Source organism: Oncorhynchus mykiss, chromosome 18 (assembly GCF_013265735.2).
Source record: "Oncorhynchus mykiss isolate Arlee chromosome 18, USDA_OmykA_1.1, whole genome shotgun sequence".
NCBI classification, from domain to species: Eukaryota; Metazoa; Chordata; class Actinopteri; order Salmoniformes; family Salmonidae; genus Oncorhynchus; species Oncorhynchus mykiss.
The window spans coordinates 26,040,664-26,064,318 of record NC_048582.1 but is presented as its reverse complement, the minus strand read 5'-3'; the positions used below and the strand labels follow the sequence as shown (position 1 = coordinate 26,064,318).

The following is a 23,655-nucleotide window of genomic DNA, read 5'->3' as shown; positions in this document are numbered from 1 at the left end:
TGTTGTTTGCTCAATCCAAAAAATGGTCAATTTTATAAATCGTAATCTGAGTCCGTTGGGCATGGCTGGTTGAAAGCTTGTTCTATTGCCAACATGACTAGCTAAATTATAAAATACGAGCGTGCAGTGTTAGGCTTTCTCCAAGGCAATTCAGAGATGCAGGTCATTCATTTTGGCGGGTGTAGAATGGAGTCATGAGTGCATTGAGATGCGTGTGCCGCTGCAAATTCGCCTCACAATGCAACAAACACAGGCTCAAACGATTCAGGACAACCCAGGGTATGATGCCATGTCATCTTGTAACTCTAACGTAGTGATCCTAAACATTGACAGTGTATATTACATGAGTTTTATGATATGGAAATGTGAAGCTCGCATTTGGACTCGCGGGTGTTTGGCATCAAAGCAGTGTTTTAATCATCCTCAACATCTCATCTTTCAAACTACATTGAGTCATCTTAACTCATGGCGTTTGCCTCGCTCAGACAGCCAAGAATGTGCTGAAGTTAGCGGGAGGGATGGGGGTGAAATATCGCGTGTGGTGCTCAAGTTTCAGAGTGGCTGTCAGTCAGCCCCCATACAGAGCTCTGATGTCATGTACTGTATAGCATGTTACTGTTACTGTACAGCCTGTATAGCATGTTACTGTTACTGTACAGCCTGTATAGCATGTTACTGTTACTGTACAGCCTGTATAGCATGTTAATGTTACTGTACAGACTGTATAGTATGTTACTGTTACTGTACAGCCTGTATAGCATGTTACTGTTACTGTACAGCCTGTATAGCATGTTAATGTTACTGTACAGCCTGTATAGCATGTTAATGTTACTGTACAGCCTGTATAGCATGTTACTGTTACTGTACAGCCTGTATAGCATGTTACTGTACAGCCTGTATAGCATGTTACTGTTACTGTACAGCCTGTATAGTATGTTACTGTATTGCCTGTATAGCATGTTACTGTTACTGTACAGCCTGTATAGCATGTTACTGTTACTGTACAGCCTGTATAGTATGTTACTGTATTGCCTGTATAGCATGTTACTGTTACTGTACAGCCTGTATAGCATGTTACTGTACAGCCTGTATAGCATGTTACTGTTACTGTACAGCCTGTATAGCATGTTACTGTTACTGTACAGCCTGTATAGCATGTTACTGTTACTGTACAGCCTGTATAGCATGTTACTGTTACTGTACAGCCTGTATAGCATGTTACTGTACAGCTTGTATAGCATGTTACTGTTACTGTACAGCCTGTATAGCATGTTACTGTTACTGTACAGCCTGTATAGCATGTTACTGTTACTGTACAGCCTGTATAGCATGTTACTGTTACTGTACATCCTGTATAGCATGTTACTGTTACTGTACAGCCTGTATAGCATGTTACTGTTACTGTACAGCCTGTATAGCATGTTACTGTTACTGTACAGCCTGTATAGCATGTTACTGTTACTGTACAGCCTGTATAGCATGTTACTGTTACTGTACAGCCTGTATAGCATGTTACTGTTACTGTACAGCCTGTATAGCATGTTACTGTACAGCCACTTCTTTCCAATGTAGGCGCTTATCAGAGTCCAAATCTGTCATTTTCAACCCTTATACAGGTATGAGAGGATAGGCTGCATCTTCTTTAATTGTCCATTCCCTCAAGTTGTTGTCATTCTTATCAAATGCGCTCGGCTCATCCCTTCAAGGGTGGAGGGTAGAGCAATAGAACATTTAGCTAAATATGGTTTTATATTATTTGGAATTCAGATGAATTATTGAAGGACCCACTTTCTCCCGTACTAGTCTAGTGTTACTGTTGTTACCACTTGTTCTGTCCCAAGGTCTTTCGCAGCCTGTACGGATTGATATCTTTGAGGACTATATCTATGGGATCGGGATGAGGAATGATGTCTTCCGGGTCCATAAGTATGGAAAACAGCCAATGGAACGGCTCCATCTGGGGGTAGAGAGACCCTCCATTATCTTGGTCCTCCATCGATTCAAACAGCAAGACGGTAGGCTTTATCAATCACTTTCTCTTTCCCTATTTTCTCTCTTTCTGTCTCTCTCACTCTCACTCCGTCTGTTTGTGTCTGTCTGTCTGTTTGTGTCTGTCTGTCTGTCTGTGTCTCTCTCTCTTTGTCTCTCTCTTTTTGTCTCTCTCTTTTTGTCTCTCTCTTTTTGTCTCTCTCTTTTTGTCTCTCTCTTTTTGTCTCTCTCTCTCTCTCTCTCTCTCTCTCTCTCTCTCTCTCTCTCTTTGTCTCTCTCAATATCTCTGGCTCCCTCTCCCTTTCCTCTCATATTTCCTCTCTCCAATGACTGCTGGCAGTTGTTTGTTTACTGTCGTCTGGTTCTGCGGGTGCTCTGTGAGAGTTGAATGACAATATGGTCATCTGTTTGGTGGGAACCGTACTGCATGTCTCTGTATGCCACTCCTAAGGGCCAGTTGAAGCCCTCCCCGATGCATCATTATCCCTAGCTCCAGCCCAGAGGATCACACTGTTATTCTCTCTCAGTTAAACACAATAAAAAAGGATCTCATGTTTGACTTTGAAAAGCTTGAGCCTTTCATAAGCACAGAATATGATTTTCTCTCAGTGTGTGTCATCTTGATATTCATTATTTTGTTGTCTGTGTTACATAGTGTATTGTGTGCTGTCTGTGCATTTCACACCTACTGCAACCAGCCAGGTCCCCACAAACAACACAGTGGTGCGGAGCACAGTCGTCTATGTGCTACTCTCCACAAACTCACACATCCTGCTTTCTAACCTTTATCCCATTGGACGTGTCAGTGTCCAATCCGTGCCTAAGGATGGACTGTGATTTCCTGTGTCTGCTCAACCCTGCCGGAGCCAGCTGTTTCTGTCCTGAGGGGACCACGCTAGTAAACAGGACTTGCAGAGACACCAACACATCAGGTACATTAAGACACCAATGTGTTCGGTATAATACGCCTTCCTGTCAACCAGCTAGCTATGCAATGAGAAGGGATACTAACATCTCAGAACAGTAGACTGCAGCGACACTAACATCTCAGTACAGTAGGCTGCAGGGACACTAACATCCCAGTACAGTAGGCTGCAGGGACACTAACATCTCAGTACAGTAGGCTGCAGGGACACTAACATCTCAGTACAGTAGGCTGCAGGGACACTAACATCTCAGTACAGTAGGCTGCAGGGACACTAAGATCTCAGTACAGTAGGCTGCAAGGACACTAACATCTCAGTACAGTAGGCTGCAGGGACACTAACATCTCAGTACAGTAGGCTGCAGGGACACTAACATCTCAGTACAGTAGGCTGCAGGGACACTAACATCTCAGTACAGTAGGCTGCAGGGACACTAACATCTCAGTACAGTAGGCTGCAGGGACACTAACATCTCAGTACAGTAGGCTGCAGGGACACTAACATCTCAGTACAGTAGGCTGCAGGGACACTAACATCTCAGTACAGTAGGCTGCAGGGACACTAACATCTCAGTACAGTAGGCTGCAGGGACACTAACATCTCAGTACAGTAGGCTGCAGGGACACTAACATCTCAGTACAGTAGGCCTGGTCACCCTGCAACACTTTCATTTGATCCACCTCCAACTGAGACTGGATCTTTCATATATATCTTTCCTATGCTGAGTAAATTGGAGTGAAAGTGAAGGTACCATGCAAGCAGTCCTGCATAGAACAGTCAGTACAGCCCATTTGAGTTCCAGCCTTTTAGAAAGGTGGATTAATCTACTCGTTAGATATTAATGGGAGCAGGTCAAGGTTGCCATGGTTTTAATCTTAACACGTGGGCCTACATCATTTGCTTTCAGGAGAAATGTGTCACCCTGCCTGCGAGAACAGAGGGCGATGCATCACCAACGAGAAGGGGGAGCTGCGATGTTACTGCTGGCCAAATTTCTCCGGGGAGCGCTGTGAAGTCGACCACTGTAAAGACTACTGTCAGAACGGGGGCACATGCTCAGGCTCTTCCATAGGTAAGCCTCTTCTGCTACGTGTGTGTGTGTGTGTGTGTGTGTGTGTGTGTGTGTGTGTGTGTGTGTGTGTGTGTGTGTGTGTGTGTGTGTGTGTGTGCGTGCGTGCTCCCTGCTCTTCCACTGGGACCTCCAGGACAGGAGAGGGCGCTCATCCATCCGTGACTATGGGAAATGAGCGTTGGGACCTGGTTGGGACCAAGGCCCCTGTCCTGTCAGCCAATGAGATCCTTCCCACAGATGCCAGTTCTGCTGTGACAACTTCTGGCTTCATGATTGATAATCTGCTTCTAAATAACTATCGCTCTGCGTCACATGTGTCAAACGTATTCTATGGAGGGCAGAGTGTCTGCAGGTTCACTCCTCTGCTGTACTAGATGGATCAATTAAGGTCACTGATTAGTAAGGAACTCCCCACACCTGGTTGTCTAGACCTTAATTGGACACCAATCTAATGGAAATAACTCAAACCAGCAGACACCCCATTGAATGAGTTTGAATCTCCTGCTTTGTGTAGTTGTTGATGGGACATTAGTGAGCATTTGTGCCAGTGCTTCCCAGTGTCAGGGAGCCATACGAAAGTGCAGTTAAAACCCCTTCGTTTGACTACCCCTGAGAGATGTAAGCTATAGATGTATCTGAAAATACAGTATGTATGGCCCCACTTTGGTATTGCATTAGCGAAGACGTCAGTACCACCATGAATATGCACGGCACGCTTCACGTGTGGCATTGCTATCTATTTTTGAACAGTTGTTAAAACACATTAAAGTCCCCAAAGTCCAGGTTCCGTTACAGTAAATGCATAGCAAGGTTTTTTTTTTCTCTCTTCAGAATAAATCATTGAGAGTGGAGATATAAATAAATGGCATGGATCAAGCTTCTCTCTTTTCTTTCTCTTCCGATGACATTTTTTGGGAGGAAATGAGGTGGTCAAATATTTAGGCGTGAAAGAACAGTTCAATGTTAGTGTTGGCATGGCGACATCAGTGACAACTTACCTCTTAGCTGACAGATGGAACATCAGGGGAAAGAACTTCAGACACACACAGTAAGTTTCTATTCATCCCAGTCAGGAGCGGGCTGCAGATTGTTGTATTTCAGATGTAAGCTCTCCAAGCGGTCATAGGACCAGTGTGAAACCAGTTCAAATCCTTCCAGTGCAAATAGACATGGCTGTTTAGAAAACATTGGACCTTGGGGGGGTCTCTTTGTGGACATCACCTTGGATGGGAATTGGTTTTGAATCTCTTCTATGAAATGTGAGAGAAATCACATCTGCCTTGTGTTTGCTTGCTTTTCCATTATGACGTTAGACAGAGGACATGCTTGTGATTATATTTATATCAGCTACAGAATTTGGAGCCAATTTCAATAGATGTCAAATAAATCATCATTCTCGCTCTCTCCTCTCTTATTTCTCCCTCCCTCCCTCCCTCCCTCCCTCCCTCCCTCCCTCCCTCCCTCCCTCCCTCCCTCCCTCCATCCATCTATGTCTCTCTCTCTCTCTCTCTCTCTCTCTCTCTCTCTCTCTCTCTCTCTCTCTCTCTCTCTCTCTCTCTCTCTCTCTCTCTCGATATCTCTTAGGGAGGCCTACATGTCGTTGTGCTGTGGGGTTCACAGGGCCGGTCTGTGAGAGGAAGGTGTGTGACAACTACTGTCTGAATGGGGGCACCTGTGACGTCAGCAGGGGGAACCAGCCAGTGTGTCGCTGTATGGCCGAGTACACTGGGGAGCGTTGTCTCCACCGTGAGTCAGATACACACACACACACACACACACACTAAGATTGGCCTGTTTTAGGACAAGCAATCAATCCATATTACGTGTTGCATTCAGTCTCACTTCAAAAGATGCTTGCTTGCAATGGCTCAATATCAAGGGCTGAACAAATAGATTTTGCACTGATTGATACAGTGGAAGGCCAGGAACGTAACACGTGAAATAAATAAGCTTGTTTACCTCCACCATGGTTCCAGATATCTGCCATCACTACTGTGCCAATTCGAAGGCTTGTACTCTGTCGAGCAAGAGCCACGTGGAGTGTGTGTGTTCAACCAGATATGAGGGAGTGAAGTGTGAAGTGGACAGATGTCTCCAGTGTCGAGGGGCACCGTGTATTGTCAACCTGGAGACAGACAACGTGTCCTGCAAGTGAGTATCATCTGAGTAGAATAGGTCACACTTGATTTGGATAGTCCAGACAGTATGACCATCTGTAAAGACGGACTATCTGTTGATAAGCAACTGCTTGCTAAGGTTAGGGTTAGAACAGGGGTTAGAGTAAGGATTAGTTTGGGGTTAGAACAGGGGTTAGAGTAAGGATTAGTTTGGGGTTAGAACAGGGGTTAGGGTAAAGATTAGTTTAGTGTTAGACAAGGGTTAGAGGAAGGATTAGTTTAGGGTTAGAACAGGGGTTAGAGTAAGGATTAGTTTAGGGTTAGAACAGGGGTTAGAGTAAGGATTAGTTTGGGGTTAGAACAGGGGTTAGAGTAAGGATTAGTTTGGGGTTAGAACAGGGGTTAGAGTAAGGATTAGTTTGGGGTTAGAACAGGGGTTAGGGTAAGGATTAGTTTAAGGTTAGAACAGGGGTAAGAGTAAGGATTAGTTTAGGGTTAGAACAGGGGTTAGAGGAAGGATTAGTTTAGGGTTAGAACAGGGGTTAGAGGAAGGATTAGTTTAGGGTTAGAACAGGGGTTAGAGTAAGGATTAGTTTAGGGTTAGAACAGGGGTTAGAGGAAGGATTAGTTTAGGGTTAGAACAGGGGTTAGAGGAAGGATTAGTTTAGGGTTAGAACAGGGGTTAGAGGAAGGATTAGTTTAGGGTTAGAACAGGGGTTAGAGTAAGGATTAGTTTAGGGTTAGAACAGGGGTTAGAGGAAGGATTAGTTTAGGGTTAGAACAGGGGTTAGAGTAAGGATTAGTTTAGGGTTAGAACAGGGGTTAGTGTAAGGATTAGTTTAGGGTTAGAACAGGGGTTAGAGTAAGGATTAGTTTAGGGTTAGAACAGGGGTTAGAGTAAGGATTAGTTTAGGGTTAGAACAGGGGTTAGAGTAAGGATTAGTTTAGGGTTAGAACAGGGGTTAGAGGAAGGATTAGTTTAGGGTTAGAACAGGGGTTAGGGATTTGATATTTAGTTGAAATGTTACTGATACTCTAGCGATATCTAAATAAAGTGATACCGAATAGAATTACTAGAATGGAACATTTGACTGACACCCATCACAGAACAGTCACTTGAAAGGAATATCCGTTCTAGTAATTATATTTCTGTGGATGCTGCCACATGTCAGCATTCTCCTGTCTCCATGGTTCAGGCCTTGCGTCATTAGAAAAATGCACAAGGTTTTACTCATGCGTTATAAATGTGCTCTGCAACACTTTATGAAGTCATTGCCATATTCCTTTCCTGTCCTTACAGCTGCAGTAATGGCAGAGTGGCAGCCACCTGTCAACTGTGTGATGGATACTGTTACAACGGAGGAACCTGTCACCAAGACCCTGAGACCAGCCTGCCGTTCTGCCAGTAAGTCAGCACAATTGTTTTTGTATTTCTGTTGACGACATTTCTTTCAACTGAGTAGGTTGTCATCGTCAGTTGTCATCATCAACTAGTGGCAAAAGATCCGAATTGGGCTGCCTGTGTAAACGCAGCCATTGTGTTTTGTCTTCATTCTGCTTTCAGTTGTATCACACACACACACAGCACTGATGCAGTACAATTAGTGGTATTGAAAGTGGTGGTGTGGTTTTGCTGTGCGAGACAGAGCGAGTGCTGTAGTAGAGACGGGATTAGACCCAGGATACTACAATGGGAACGTAGTAGAAGACAATGAGGTCTCACCCTGAGGTGGCTTATTTCCACGTTTTTCCCAAGTTTCAGTTTTCCTTTCTCTCTTGCAAATTGTATGATCTCCTACATTCAAGTAGACAAAGGCTTTTGGTTGTGTTTGTTTCTGGGGGCTGGCATCACTCACAAGAGGCTTTTCAAAGTTGATCAATCCTTAGTTGCGTCATCCTTTTTTTTTTTTACTTTTGGAATGAATCATATTCAGTATTATACAGTCTGTATAGCCAAATTAAGAATATATACCCATTGATTCAAGAGGACCACAATGGAAATGAGTCCCAGACTTTATTGTGCGTTATCCTCGATGATTTTATTCATGTGCATGTATGGCTTTTTCAAGTTTTTTGTGTGCTTGTTTTGTAAAATGGTCGAATTAATAAACTAAACTCTACCTAAAGATTCTTGAATAATATAACGTATAAATGCCTCATGAGCTTAGCTCAACTGTCCTATCCCATCAGAACCCAAAATGTAATCTTATTTTACTCCAAATGCTTGTAAACAATGTAAATGTAAACAAACACTGTGTATCCTTAAAACATTGTTAAACTATAATTGGGATATCATGGACGGCCAGCCCGTGCATCCGTAGCTCTGTCTATCAATTTGAGAGTGGTTACATTTCTCCAGGCCCACCGCTCAGCCTATTACCAAAACAGAGGTGGGGTGCAGCTTTGTTATTGTTTCAATTAAGGATTCTAGCTTTAAACAGTATGCCTAGATGCTGTTAGATAACACCGCCTCCAATACTACAGCTTTGAATGAGCGGTTTCCCTTTTGGGAAAAAAATAATTAATAATAATAATAATAATCATGTGTGACCTTGTTTAGTTAGTTTTTTGCTTTTATCTTTGTCATCCAATTGCTTGTTGTATTGGGTTGGTGGTGGAGAAAGACAGCACGTACCTAGAGGGCTTTACACTACCGGTCAAAATATTTTAGAACACCTGCTCATTCAAGGTTTTTTTCTTCATTTGGACTATTTTCTACATTGTAGAATAATAGTGAAGACATCAAAACTCTGAAATAACACATATGGAGTCATGTAGTAACCAAACAAAGTGTTAAATAAATCAAAGTATATTTGAGATTCTTCAAATAGCCACCCTTTGCATTGATGACAGCTTTGCACACTCTTGACATTCTCTCAACCAGCTTCATGAGGAATGCTTTTCCAACAGTCTTGAAGGAGTTCCCACATATGCTGAGCACATGTTGGCTGCTTTTCCTTCACTCTGCGGTCTGACTCATACCAAACCATTTCAATTGGGTTGAGGACGGGTGATTGTGGAGGCCAGGTCACGCCATCACTCCCCTTCTTGGTAAAATAGCCCTTACACAGCCTGGAGGTCTGTTGGGTCATTGTCCTGTTGAAAAACAAATTATATTCCCACTAAGCCCTTCAAGATGGGATGGCGAATCGCTGCAGAATGCTGTGGTAGCCATGCTGGTTAACCTTTCTGATCTCCCCATCCCGGATCCGGGTTCGTGAATACAGACTCAAGCTCATTACCATAACGCAACGTTAACTATTCATGAAAATCGCAAATGAAATGAAATAAATATGCCATCTCTCAAGCTTAGCCTTTTGTTAACAACACTGTCATCTCAGATTTTCAAAATATGCTTCTCAACCATTGCAAAACAAGCATTTGTGTAACAGTATTGATGGCTAACGTAGCATTTAGCATTAGCATTCAGCTGGCAACATTTACACAAAAAAACAGAAAAGCATTCAAAAAAATCATTTACCTTTGAAGAACTTCAGATGTTTTCAATGAGGAGACTCTCAGATAGCAAATGTTAAGTTTTTCCTGAAAGATTATTTGTTTAGGACAAATCGCTCCGTTTTCTGCGTCACGTTTAGCTATGAAAAAACCCCTGTATCCAGGATTGTGTAAATCTATCAGCAAGCTCATTAGCATAACACAACGTTAACTATTTATGAAAATCGCAAATGAAATGAAATAAATATGCCATCTCTCAAGCTTAGCCTTTTGTAAACAACACTGTCATCTCAGATTTTCAAAATATGCTTCTCAACCATAGGAAAACAATCATTTGTGTAAAAGTAGCTAGCTAGAGTTAGCATTTCGCGTTAGCATTTAGCGTTAGCATTAGCGTTAGCATCCAGCACGCAACATTAACAAAAACATAAAAGCCTTCAAATAAAATCATTTACCTTTGAAGAACTTCTGATGTTTTCAATGAGGATACTCTCAGTTAGATAGCAGATGCTCAGTTTTTCCAAAAAGATTCCTTGTGTATTAGAAATAGCTCCGTTTTATACATCACATTTGGCTACCAAAAAAATTCCATAAATTCAGTCCTCAAAACGCAAACTTTTTTCCAAATTAACTCCATAATATCGACTGAAAACATGGCAAACGTTGTTTAGAATCAATCCTCAAGGTGTTTTTCACATATCTCTTCATTGATACATCGTTCTTGGACACATGCTTTCTCTCCTGAATCCCAGGAGAAAATGACCGCACCTGAAGATTACGCACAAATTTAGACAAAGGACACCGGGCGGACCTCTGGAAAATGTAGTCTCTTATGGCCAATCTTCCAATGATATGCCTACAAATACGTCACAATGCTGCTAAGACCTTGGGCGAACGACAGAAAGTGTAGGCTCATTCCTTGCGCAATCACAGCCATATAAGGAGAGAATGGAAAACAGAGCTTCAGAAATTCTGCTAATTCCTGGGTGATGCATCATCTTGGTTTCGCCTGTAGAATGAGTTCTGGGGCACTTACAGACAAAATCTTTGCAGATTCTGAAACTTCAGAGTGTTTTCTTTCCAAAACTGTCAAGAATATGCATAGTCGAGCATCTTTTCGTGACAAAATATCGCGCTTAAAACGGGAACGTTTTTTATCCAAAAATGAAATAGCGCCCCTAGAGCTCTAAGAGGTTAAGTGTACCTTGAATTCTAAATAAATCACAGACAGTGTCACCAGCAAAGCACCCCAACACCATCACACCTCCTCCTCCATGCTTTACGGTGGGAAATACACATGCGTAGATCATCCGTTTACCTACACCGCGTCTCACAAAGATATGGCTGGTGGAACCAAAAATGTAAAATTTGGACTCATCAGACCAAAGGACAGATTTCCACCTGTCTAATGTCGATTGCTCGTGTTTCTTGGCCCAAGAAAGTCTCTTCTTATTATTGGTGTCCTTTAGTAGTGGTTTCTTTGCAGCAATTAGAGCATGAAAGCCTGATTCACTCAGTCTCCTCTGAGCAGTTGATGTTAAGATGTTTCTGTTACTTGAACTCTGTGAAACATTTATTGGGGCTGCAATTTTTGAGACTGGTAACTCTATTGAACTTATCCTCTGCAGCAGAGGTAACTCTGGGTCTTCCTTTCCTGTGGCGGTCCTCATGAGAGCCAGTTCCATCATAGTGCTTGATGTTTTTTGCGACTGCACTTGAAGAAACTTTCAAAGTTCTTGAAATGTTCTGTATTGACTGACCTTCATGTCTTAAAGTATTGCTGGACTGTCATTTCTCTTTGCTTATTTGATCCGTTCTTGCCATAATATGGACTTGGTATTTTACCAAATAGGTCTATCTTCTTTATACACCCCCCCCCCCCCCCCCCCCCCCCCCCCCCCTTTGTACCTTGTCACAACAGAACTGATTGGCTCAAACGCATTAAGAAGGAAAGAAATACCACAAATTAACTTTTATCAAGGCACACCTGTTAAGTGAAATGTATTCCAGGTGACTACCTCATTAAGCTGGTTGAGAGAATACCAAGAGTGTGCAAAGCTGTCATCAAGGCAAAGTGTGGCTATTTGAAGTGTAAAATGTATTTATATAAAATATATTTAGATTTGCTTAACACTTTTTTGGTTATTACATGATTTGATAGTGTTATTTGATAGTTTTGATGTATTCACTTCTACAATGTAGAAATTAGTAAAAAAATAAGGAAAAACCCTTGAACGAGTAGGTGTTCTAAAACATTTGACCGGTAGTGTGTGTCATTCTATAGATCTCAAACAACAATCTGGGGCTATTCCTGCAGTTGAACCTATTTTGCTCCCACTTGGCGTGACATTAGATGGATTGCTTGCCATAATGCTTTGCTTTCTCACCTGAACACGCACACATCCTATGGAAACACTAGGATGAAATAGGGCCTAGCTCCATCTGTTCGATTTCATACTCCGTATCCTCCAATGGCCCGAGCTTGTGGTCTGTGTTGTGCTCCTTCTTTTATCTATGTGTCCAAAATGGCACCCTATTCCATATGTGGGCCCTGGTCAAAAGGAGTGCATTATATAAAGAATAGGGTGCCATTTCAGATGCAGACTTTGTCTCTGTGTTCCTCAATATATGATTTGTTCATGTGGCGATAATTTCTCTGTGCTGCAGCTGCACGCCTGGGTTCTTGAACCAGCGCTGTGACCAGCGGGCCAATCCATGTGATAACTACTGTCAGAATAAAGGGATTTGCACGTTAACCGCCTTAAACAAACCCCAGTGCAAGTAGGTCTGACTTTTACCCCTCCTCTCTTCCCTGGCTCCCTTCCCCTCCTTCCTCCTCTCCTCATCTCCTTCCCTCCCCCTCTCCTGCCATTTCCGAGACCAGCCCTCACTGTCTCACTATCCAGCAGCGTCCACTCTGTACATCACTCCCCGACTCAGAATCTCACCAGTACCTTTAACATATTGTACAATAGAACCCGTTACAACACATGTTCCTCGTTCCCTCATTCACAGCACAGCACACGCCTTACGTTTCTCTCTTTGCCCTAGCCTCTCAACGCATGTAGTGAAAACAGGACAATAACGAAGTCTCTAAGTGATCAAAAACAACTTTCTGCAGCTAAGCATATTCCCAAGCAACCAATGGTGTGATTTATATAGGTCAGCTACAAGCTGTCATGCCCTTCAGGACTATGATTCATGTGGTACCTGCAGTGAGCCACAGTCCCTCTAATGAAAGTTTGATTAAATGCTGCTTACAGTCTATTTAATATGAGCTAATATCATTTCATCATCATGCGGTCCCCCTTGTCAGATTACATATAGCGTAATTGCATGTCTTACTCTCTTCTGGGCAAGGGAGGGGAATGAGAAAAGTAGTAATGGATCATTGTCTCTGGATTACATCCAAACCTTGATGGGTCCCATATGGCACCCTATTCCTTACATAGTGCGCCACTTTTGACCAGATTCCTATGGTCCCTATTCAAAAGTAGTGCAGAATCAAGAGGAAAGGGTCCCATTTGGGATGCGGACTTCGTGTGAGATTATGCTTATTTTCTTTAACTCGATGAGGGAATGAATTATGCATGCATGTTCCCTGAGACTTTACCAAATGAGGAGATGAAATTAAGAGATGTGTGTGCGTGTCACAGGAGACTGCTGAGGGGAGGGCGGCTCATAATATGGGCTGGAACGGCACACCTGGAAACCATGTGTTTGATGTATTTGATACAGTCATTACCACGAGCCCGTCCTCCCTAATTAAGATGGCTATAGTGTGTGTACACCATAGCCTTCTTGTTAAATAGATTTGGTTAGACCAACAGACAGCTATTCATACTCATTGCGACTTTTCTAGGTGTCCAGCTGATTGGTCAGGTACACAGTGTGAGAGACCTGCCCCCAAGAACAGTCTGTCTGGAAACATCAGCGGGGGTGAGTAGTTATTGGAAAGAGTTGTGAAGAGACTCTCTCTCTCTCGCTTGTTTGCTCGCTCGCTCTCTCTCACAAACATACAGATGTAAAATCTTAATTTGATCACTATTTTGTTGCTTAGAATGTGCAAACTTGTGGTGTATTTGAGTTTAAAAAGGCTTCTAAAGTTTGATGTCCACTACGGAAAATGTATAAACCCCTACAAAAATGTCCATTAATTATAATCCAGGTGATAATTCATATTTCCTGTTGCTGCAGGATTAATTTCCTGTTGTAGCAAACTGGCTCAAATTAAGATCCTGCATCTGTACAGACACACACACATTCACACACACAAACATAGACACAAAATCCTACAAGAAAAATACAGTCCATTTTCACTTCTAAAAGTGCTATTGTCTGGATTTGGAGACCTTTTCAGACTCTTTTAACCACCCTACCCTCCCAGAGATTGGTATTTCATCTTGGTCTGCAGTCTGAAATTTCACTGTCGACTTGCTCTCAAGGCTTAACTGTGCAGACTCAGCCTTTTACCTCCATAGACTGACTTTAACTTTAGCAGAGCCATAGAAATGCAGTCCCCATATGTAGAACCTTGTTGGAAAGTTATTTTTCCAACCCCTGAAGCTTTTTGGATGTTATCATATTGTATTGTTTCACTACAGAGAGGAGGGAAGTATGTTATGTATTGAACATAAAAGTTTGATCTGTGTGTTACAGGAAGCATGGCCATCATTGTCCCACTGGTTCTGCTGGTGATTCTCATCACTACCATGGCCTTTGGTGTTTTCATATGCAAGAGGAAGCAAAGGTATGTCTTTACTTCTATGTAGACAGATTCCAAAAGATACCCAGTCACTTCATACTACATACAGTGCCTTCGGAAAGTATTCAGACACTTTGACATTTTCCACGTTTTGTTAGGTTACAGCCTTAAATTGATCAAGTCGTTTTTTTCCCCTCATCAATCTACACACAATACCCAATAATGATGAAGCAAAAACAGGTTTTTAGAAGTGTTTGCTAATTCATAAAAAATAAAAAATAAACGGAATTATCACATTTATTTAGGTATTCAGACCCTTTACTCAGAACATTGTTGAAGCACCTTTGGCAGCGATTAAAGCCTCGAGTCTTCTTTGGTATGACGCTACAAGCTTGGAACACTTTGGGAGTATTTTTGGGAGTGTTGCTGCACAGCTATTTTCAGGTCTCTCCAGAGTTGTTCGATCAGATCATAGTCCGGACTCAGGCTGGGCCACACAGGGACATTCAGAGACTTGTCCCGAAGCCTCTCCTGTGTTGTCTTGGCTGTGTGCTTAGGGTCGTTGTCCTGTCTGAGGTCCTGAGCGCTCTGGAGCAGGTTATCATCAAGGATCTCTCTGTACTTTGCTACGTTCATCTTTGCCACGATCCTGACTAGTCTCCCAGTCCCTGCCGCTGAAAAGCATCCCCACAGCATGATGCTGCCACCACCACGTTTCACTGTAGGGAGGGTGCCAGGTTTCCTCCACACATGGCATTCAGGCCAAAGAGTTCAATCTTGGTTTCATCAGACCAGAGAATCTTGTTTCTCATGGTCTGAGAGTCTTTAGGTGCCTTTTGACAAACTCCAAGTGGGCTGTCATGTGCCTTTTACTGAGGATTGGCTCCCGTCTGGCCACTCTACCATAAAGGCCTGATTGGTGGATTGCTGCAGAGATGGTTGTCCTTCTGGAAGGTTCTCCCATCTCCACAGAGGAACTCTGGAGCTCTGGCAGAGTGACCATCAGGTTCTTGGTCACCTCGACACAATCCCGTCTCGGAGATCTACGGACAATTTCTACGACCTCATGGCTTGGTTATTGCTCTGACATGCACTGTCAACTGTGGGACATTATATAGACGGTTATGTGCCTTTCCAAATCATGTCCAATCAGTTGAATTTACCATAGGTGGACTCCAATCAAGTTGTAGAAACATCTCAAGGATGATCAATGGAAACAGGATGCACCTGCCCTCAATTTCGTGTCTCATAGCAAAGGGTCTGAATACTTAGGTAAATAAGGTATTTTTGTTTTTTACCAACTTGTTTTCACTTTGTCATTGTGGGTTATTGTGTGTAGATTTGTGAGGATTTTTATTTATTTGAATCCATTGTAGAATAAGACTAACGTAACAAAATGCAGAAAAAGTCAAGAGGTCTGAATACTTTCCGATGGCACTGTACATGTTCTGTTGTGTGATTTAATGGTCATGCGTATCGTAGTAAGGAGTCATGAAGGTTTATAATGCTCTCCTAACCTCCATCAATGTTATCATTTACAGGGGGAAAATAGTCCAGCGGCAGCCCATGGCGAATGGTGGGCTAAACGTAGTAAGCAGTCATGAAGGTTTATAATGCTCTCCTAACCTCGATCAATGTTATCATTTACAGGGGGAAAATAGTCCAGCGGCAGCCCATGGCGAATGGTGGGCTAAACGTAGTAAGCAGTCATGAAGGTTTATAATGCTCTCCTAACCTCGATCAATGTTATCATTTACAGGGGGAAAATAGTCCAGCGGCAGCCCATGGTGAATGGTGGGCTAAACGTAGAGATCGGTAACCCCTCGTACAACATGTATGAGGTGGACCACGACAATCACTCTGATGCTGGGAATCACCTTCAGCCAAGCTTCACCCTGGACCCACACAAGGTCTGGAAATGCTTACTCCTGTATCCTCTCTTTTCCCTGAGTTACTAACAAGGGCTATGCAATACCCACACTGGCGTGCTACATAGAATGCATGCCCAATACATTGATTCAGTGTTGTGCCAGTGTGGATATTGGCATGTAGCCAATAGGCAAAGATTTATTGTACTCTATTCTGAAAGGTTAAACTGTAATGGTTGTGTTGGTGTGTGATGTTAATGTGGTCATTATGTGTTGTAGGGTTGGTGTGTTGGTGTGAGGTCTAGTCACCTGCACACTCTGTCAGTTCACCCTGACAGAGTACATCATCTCCCTAAGGAGATCCTTCCTGGACAGGTAAACTCCTTGTGAATTTACTATCCTCTCTGGGAGAGATGCTGTATAAAAGCCTACTGTATATTGATACAAAGCCAAGGCCATTGGGTTCCTAGTAGGGTTTATGAGACAATCCAGGATCTCATGTTGTATTCATGAAAGCTACGGTAAAGGCTTCCTCCAGAGTGTGTGTAATATGTGTTATAATTAAGCAATATGGCCCGATGGGGTGTGGTACTGCATGTAGACCGTATACCACAATCCCCTGAGGTGCCTTATTGCTGTTATAAACTGATTACCAATGGAATTAGTGCAGTAATAATACATGTTTTGTCATACCCGTTGTATATGGTCTGGTATACCACTGTTGTCAGACAATCAGCATTCAGGGCTCGAACCACCCAGTTTTATAATTGAAAGAAACCATCTGCTGGTGTTCCACATGGCTAGAGCTTGTCTACAGTCACCTGGTGGGATGTCAGCGACAGTGTCCTTGTCTTGCTTGTTAAGCAACAATAGGCTCTGGACTTTCTGCAAAATATTTTTATTCGCATTAACACTGTCAATTGTTGTTTATACCCAAATAGGCTGGGCATCTGAAAGATACGAGATACTTTAATAAATAATGAATCTAATTGAAATCATGCTGGCCTATGAAATGGTTATTAGCTCACCCGGGCCATGTTTAGTGTAAAAGTAATACTCTCCTTGGGTTTTTGTGCTTTTTTTCCCCCCAGGCCATGAACTACTCCAACCCAGTATACGCTAAGTTATACCTTGATCAGGGACAGAACTGTCGGAAGCCCGTCATCAATATTGAAGAGAGAAGAGAGCCACTCCCAAAGAAACTGGAGGCAACTATACGAGAGACAGTTGCATAGCCTTTTACAGTACGCTATTGGGATAATGTTTTATATGAGCTGTATAAAATGTACAAAATGAAAAGAAGGATTTTTATATGTCCATATCACACTAGAATGTTCTGTTTTCATGTTATGTCCGAGGCATCATCAGGCAACACTGCGATGTGTATCTTTTGCATTGCACTGAAAACGACTTTCCCTTCAACACTTTCCTTCAAAGGAAGTAGTACCTGCTATGATGCTTTGAGCTCGCAACTGTTACCAGCTGATCACTAATTAATTGCTAATCAATGTGTCGCAAGGATAGGACAACAAAAAGAAAGTGACTATGGTGTCACAGCCTACATTCATGTATACCGTATTTACCTTCTCAAATGGCGATGAAAAGATGTAACAGACGTTTTATAATTTTATATATGATTTATATATGTCCAGTTTGGCTTGTATTTTCTGACAAGATATTACGCGTCGTACTTTTATACAAAACTGTACAGTGCATCGCTATGTAATAAATGGGGGGTTTCTTGGCCTTTCAAGTACACTACTGCTCATCTATATACATATATTGTGTTGCTGTTTTTATATAAAAATGTATTGTTGTATGCCTCTGGCTCCCCAATTTGATTGCAAACCTTTTGCTCAGACTTAAAAACATTGCAACTGAGTAAACATGTCTGGGACCAGTTTCCCGAAAGCGTCTTCAGGCTAAGTTCATCGTTAGAACAGTAGCATCTGGGCCCAAGACTGTTCCTTCACCTGCTGATTGTCTTTGGGGGTGGTAATTGTTGGGTCAGTAGGGGGCACTATATGTCCCCTAAGTTTTGCGTCAGTTAAGCCACAGCACCAAAACCAGGGATCTGTTGTACATTATCACGTTTTGGGATATGTTTCCATGACCAGATATCTTCAAAAGCAACAGAGAAAAGTAAATGACTTAAACGATAGGATCACTCATGAGATTGTGTGGGGCACCACTATTCAATGTACTGTATATCCTTGTGCTCAGAATGATTTTCAGGCTCTACATGCACATGGATTGTGTTTTCCTTCGGGGAATGAGTCTCACAGCTCCTCTGTCTTCTACTAGGCAGGGTTTAATTCCACTAGCTGCTCCTTATCTGAAAGCACACCTGCCCGCACACACTGCAGAGGGTTGGTTGTGTTGTCAGCCTCCCTGTGATTTTCCCCACCCTCTCTAACCAAGGGCCACGCAGAGTATCCAGATTGAAAAGGTGAGAGAAACTCATGGCTAGCAGACACCTTATTATATAATATACATTGAAAGTAGCTTATTTGCTGGGAGCCCTGTATTGCTGTATGGAATGCTACTCTTGAGTGATGTCTTGATTGTCTTTTCATTGGTTGGTGACGCTCACGGGAGTCAACACTACTTGAAAACTGTCAATCATAGATGGATAGGCTCATCCCTTCCTTTCTAACTAACAAGAAATCCATCAACATGGATTCATCTCTCAATCCACCCATGCCACTTTGTAAATCACTCAAAACAACAACACTTGCACAATTGGCATCCAGTATGTTGCAAAATGCTGTTATCGACATTCCATTCTTCAGTCCCATGTTTTCTCACAGTAAAAAGCTGTGCGACATCTGGTATTGTTCAAGGTCTAGCGTTAGGCCTGGGAGCTCCGATGTCGTTCTCAGGGAGCGAGAGGACATCAATTGGCTTCTAGATAATGCCTTCTCCCCTGCAAAGTTAGCTTTTAACTACCGTGAGTAGGCTACTACTTTAAGTGCCGCAGTGGAGAGGAACAACGTTTTTCAAAGGCACCGAGAGGGAAGTTAAGTATGATGATACAGGACTTCTCATTGACCGGGTCTATCCCCAATTAGGCTTGTTAACAGCATTTTCTCCTTCTTTTGGCGGCTATGTTTAGGTGCAACAAAAAAAGGATTTGAGCAATGCGATGAAACATGGTATTACTAGTGCCTGGCCACAATAGTGTGTGGCTTCACAAGATATCAGCATTGAAGGACACATTGATTTTGCCTTCTGATGAGAGATAGAGAGAAGGGCGAGGGAGAGACAGAGGTATTGTTCGAAGACAGGAAAATGATTGCCATTAAATGGTCAATTATATTTCAACGTTTCTTGTAAAGTATCTCTTTAAATGAAAAACCTTACCTACCTACTTGTAGTCAGTCTGAAATAAATAAGCTATTATCACACAAACATGAACGTAAAAGTTTGAATTAAAAGGCTAGGAACACCTGGGTTTTGTCATGGGCCCTGTATTTAGACTAAAGACATCTCTTTTCTAAACCATCCACAACACACCTTATACTTAGTACTATTCTCCTCAGCCAAGCAGGAAGCCTACAATCACTATTTTGCCGTTAAGTGATAATACTTGTTTTGAGAATACGTCTCTCCAGTCTATAACTTCATTTTGATCACTAATGTGGATTAAAAAAGACAAGAGCCAGAACCTCCTGTGGAATATATTCTCGGGAACCCAGAACCTGGCCAGCTAAAATGAAAGTTGCAGTCTTTCAAAGATTCTCTTGAATATAACCTTTACGAATACAAGAAACACACAAAAAAAAAGGATGAAAAAAAAATAAAGATCTCCGATATCTGCCTCAGTCGAACATCCTATTCACCTCAGATCACATGGGGTGGCTATGCTGCTCTGCTTCCCGATCCTCTTTCAGAAGACCGTCTCCAGGAATGTGCTCTAGTGTATTATGGAAACATCCGCCCTTGCTGTGTTAATTGGCTGCTGGTATGCAGACTGTAAAATCTTAACCCAGAAGTAAGATCTTGTGCAATTTGGTCAGCTGCGCAGAATCTGTCCACGGGAGATTATGCAGACGGTGAGTAAAATACAGTTACAGTCATGTTCTTTGCAATTATATTTTAGTTCCCTATTATAATGTAATAATTGGAGTGTAAATTGACAAGGCTGGTAAATATTGTATAGGTCACAGTTAGTGAAGATACACCATTAGAGAGCACCAAGTCATAGAAAACCCAAAGGTGTTACAACTTTCCAAGTCTCCCCTACTTAGGCTATGTAACAGGAAAGGTAACTGTCTAAACAAACACTCAAGAATGGACCTCACAAGTGAACTAATGAGGAGGGTACGTTCATTTCTTTGAACACTACAGGAGCTGACACTTTGAAAGGAAGTAGGCACAGGGTGGGCACTGGGTAAAAACCTGCCACAACCTTCTTGTTCTGTTGCTCATTCCAGTGAGAAGTAGCTTTGGCATAAGGTAGGAAGACCCACACAGTAGGCTACAAGAGGAAATCTGCTGGAAATCAGACACCTTCTTTGCTATGAACAATTTATGAAGTTCCTTCTCATGGAAATACAAAGCAATATCTTCAGAGATGTATGGAGATCTGACAGACAAGGGTCTAATTTGACATTAGCTAGACATCGGTAGAATCCGTGGTTAGGAACTATAGCAGGGTTCCCCAAACGGCAACCTACTGATGATATTATTTGGCCCCAGAAGTGTTCTAAGCAGGTGAAGTCAGAAGTTTACATACACCTTAGCCAAATACATTTAAACTCAGTTTTTCACAATTCCTGACATGTAATCCTAGTAAAAATTCAGTTAGGATCATCACTTTATTTTAAGAATGTGAAATGTCAGAATAATAGTAGAGAGTGATTTACTTCAGCTTTTATTTCGTTCATCACATTCCCAGTGAGTCAGAAGTTTACATACACTCAGTAAGCATTGCCTTTAAATTGTTTAACTTGGGTCAAAAGTTTTGGGTAGCCTTCCACAAGCTTCCCACAATAAGTTGTGTGAATTTTGGCCCATTCCTTCTGACAGAGCTGGTGTAACTGAGTCAGGTTTGTAGGCCTCCTTGCTCGCACACGCTTTTTCAGTTCTGCCCACACATTTTCTATGGGATTGAGGTCAGGGCTTTGTGATGGCCACTCCAATACCTTGACTTTGTTGTCCTTAAGCCATTTTGCCACAACTTTGGAAGTGTGCTTGGGGTCATTGTCCATTTGGAAGACCCATTTGCGACCAAGCTTTAACTTCCTGACTGATGTCTTGAGATGTTGCTTCAATATATCGACATGATGCCATCTATTTTGTGAAGTGCACCAGTCCCTCCTGCAGCAAAGCACCCTCACAACATGAATGCTGCCACCCCCGTGCTTCACAGTTGGGATGGTGTTCATAGGCTTACAAGCCTCCCCCTTTTTCCTCCAAACATGACAATGGTCATCATGGCCAAACAGTTCTATTTTTGTTTCATCAGACCAGAGGACATTTCTCCAAAAAGTACCATCTTTGTCCCTATGTGCAGTTGCAAACTGTAGTCTGTATTTTTTATGGTGGTTTTGGAGCAGTGGCTTCTTCCTTGCTGAGCGGCCTTTCAGGTTATGTCGATATAGGACTCGTTTTACTATGGATATAGATACTTTTGTACCTGTTCCCTCCAGCATTTTCACACTGTTGTTCTGGGATTGATTGCACTTTTCGCACCAAAGTAAGTGTATCTCTAGGAGACAGAACTCATCTCGTTCCTGAGCAGTATGATGGCTGTGTGGTCCCATGGTGTTTAGACTTGGGAACTACTGTTTGTACAGAGGAACGTGGTACCTTCAGGCATTTGGAAATTGCTCCCAAGGATGAACCAGACTTGTGGAAGTCGACAATTTTTTTTCTGATGTCTTGGCTGATTTCTTTTGATTTTCCCATGATGTCAAGCAAAGAGGCACTGAGCTTCAAGGTAGGCCTTGAAATGCATCTACAGGTACAAAGTAGATGTCCTAACCGACTTGCCAAACTATAGTTTGTTAACAAGAAATTTGTGTAGTGGTTGAAAAACGAGTTTTAATGACTCCAACCTAAGTGTATGTAAACTTCCGACTTCCACTGTATACTGAATATATATATATATATTTGTAATTTACAGTACCAGTCAAAAGTTTGGACACTACTCATTAAAGGGTTTTAATTCATTATTACTTTTTTCTACATTGTAGTTTCATATACTTTCGTTTTTCTGAAAAACTGCTGTACAATGAGTCTACCAAACATTAGGAGCAAGGCACGGACTCTACAAGATGTCGAAAGCGTTCTACAGGGATGCTGGCCCATGTTGACTCCAATGCTTCCCACAGTTGTGTCAATTTGGCTGGATGTTCTTTGGGTGGTAGACCGTTCTTGATACACAGGGGAAACTGTTGAGCAAGAAAACCCATCAGACACAAACCAGTGGGCACCTACTACCATATCCCGTTCCAAGGTACTTAAATCTTTTGTCTTGCCCATTCACCTTCTGAATAGCACACATACACCATCTATCTCAAGACTTAAAAATCCTTCTTTAACCTGTCTACTCCCCTTCATCTACACAGAATGAAGTGGATTTAACAAGTGATATCCATAAGGGATCATAGCTTTCCCCTGAATCGGAATCCACGCTTCAAGATTGTTTTGATCACACAGACTGCAATATGTTCTGAGTAGCCTCTAAGAATAACATTGACGAATACACTGATACGGTGACTGAGTTTATCAGGAAGTGTATAGGAGATGTAGTATCCAGTGTGACTATTATAACCTACGCTAACCAGATAGCGTGGATAGATGGCAGCATTCGCGCAAAACTGAAAGCACAAACCATCATATTTAACAATGGCAAGGTGACTGAGAATATGGCCGAATACAGTATCGTTATCCCCTCCATAAGGCAATCAAACAGGCAAAAGTCACAGTGTAGAGATAAAGTGCAGTCGCAATTCAACAGCTCAGACAGGCTCTACAGACAATCATGGACTACAAAGGGAAAACCAGCCATGTGGATAGATGGCAGCAACGACGTTGTCCGGAAGCAACGATGTCTTGCTTCCGGACAAGCTAAACACCTTCTTCGCCCACTTTGAGGATAACACAGAGCCACTGACGCAGCCCACTATCAAGGACTGTGGTCTCTTCTCCATGGCCGACGTAAGACATTTAAGCGTGTTAACCCTCGCAAGGCTGCCGACCCAGACGGCATCCCTAGCCGCATCCTCAGAGCATGCACAGACCAGCTGGCTGGAGTGTTAACGGACATATTCAATTTGTCCCTATCCCAGTCTGCTGTCCCCACATCATTGTTCCTGTACCCAAGAAGCAAAGGTAACTGAACTAAATGACTACCGCCCTGTAGCACTCACTTCTGTCATCATGTGCTTTGAGAGACTAGTCAAGGATCATATCATCTCTACCTTACCTGACACACTAGACCCACTTCAATTTGCTTACTGCCCCATTAGATCCACAGATGATGCAATCACCATTGCAGGGCACACTGCCCAAT

The 23,655-nt window shown here is 42.5% G+C and overlaps 1 protein-coding gene across 1 annotated transcript in view; it reads left to right on the top strand.

Annotated features, from left to right (window-relative positions):
* The window catches only part of lrp1ba (low density lipoprotein receptor-related protein 1Ba), a 163,952-nt gene extending 146,061 nt beyond the window's left edge, over positions 1-17,891 (top strand). The window contains exons 78-88 of the mRNA XM_036952429.1: positions 1,842-2,015; positions 2,796-2,921; positions 3,823-3,987; positions 5,572-5,733; positions 5,964-6,138; positions 7,405-7,509; positions 13,423-13,499; positions 14,220-14,310; positions 16,025-16,175; positions 16,413-16,508; positions 17,225-17,891. Of these exons, the coding sequence (XP_036808324.1) occupies positions 1,842-2,015; positions 2,796-2,921; positions 3,823-3,987; positions 5,572-5,733; positions 5,964-6,138; positions 7,405-7,509; positions 13,423-13,499; positions 14,220-14,310; positions 16,025-16,175; positions 16,413-16,508; positions 17,225-17,368 (1,466 nt within the window). The 3' untranslated portion in view covers positions 17,369-17,891. The remainder of the gene's footprint in view (positions 1-1,841; positions 2,016-2,795; positions 2,922-3,822; positions 3,988-5,571; positions 5,734-5,963; positions 6,139-7,404; positions 7,510-13,422; positions 13,500-14,219; positions 14,311-16,024; positions 16,176-16,412; positions 16,509-17,224) is intronic.
* The last annotated feature ends 5,764 nt before the right edge of the window (positions 17,892-23,655 follow it).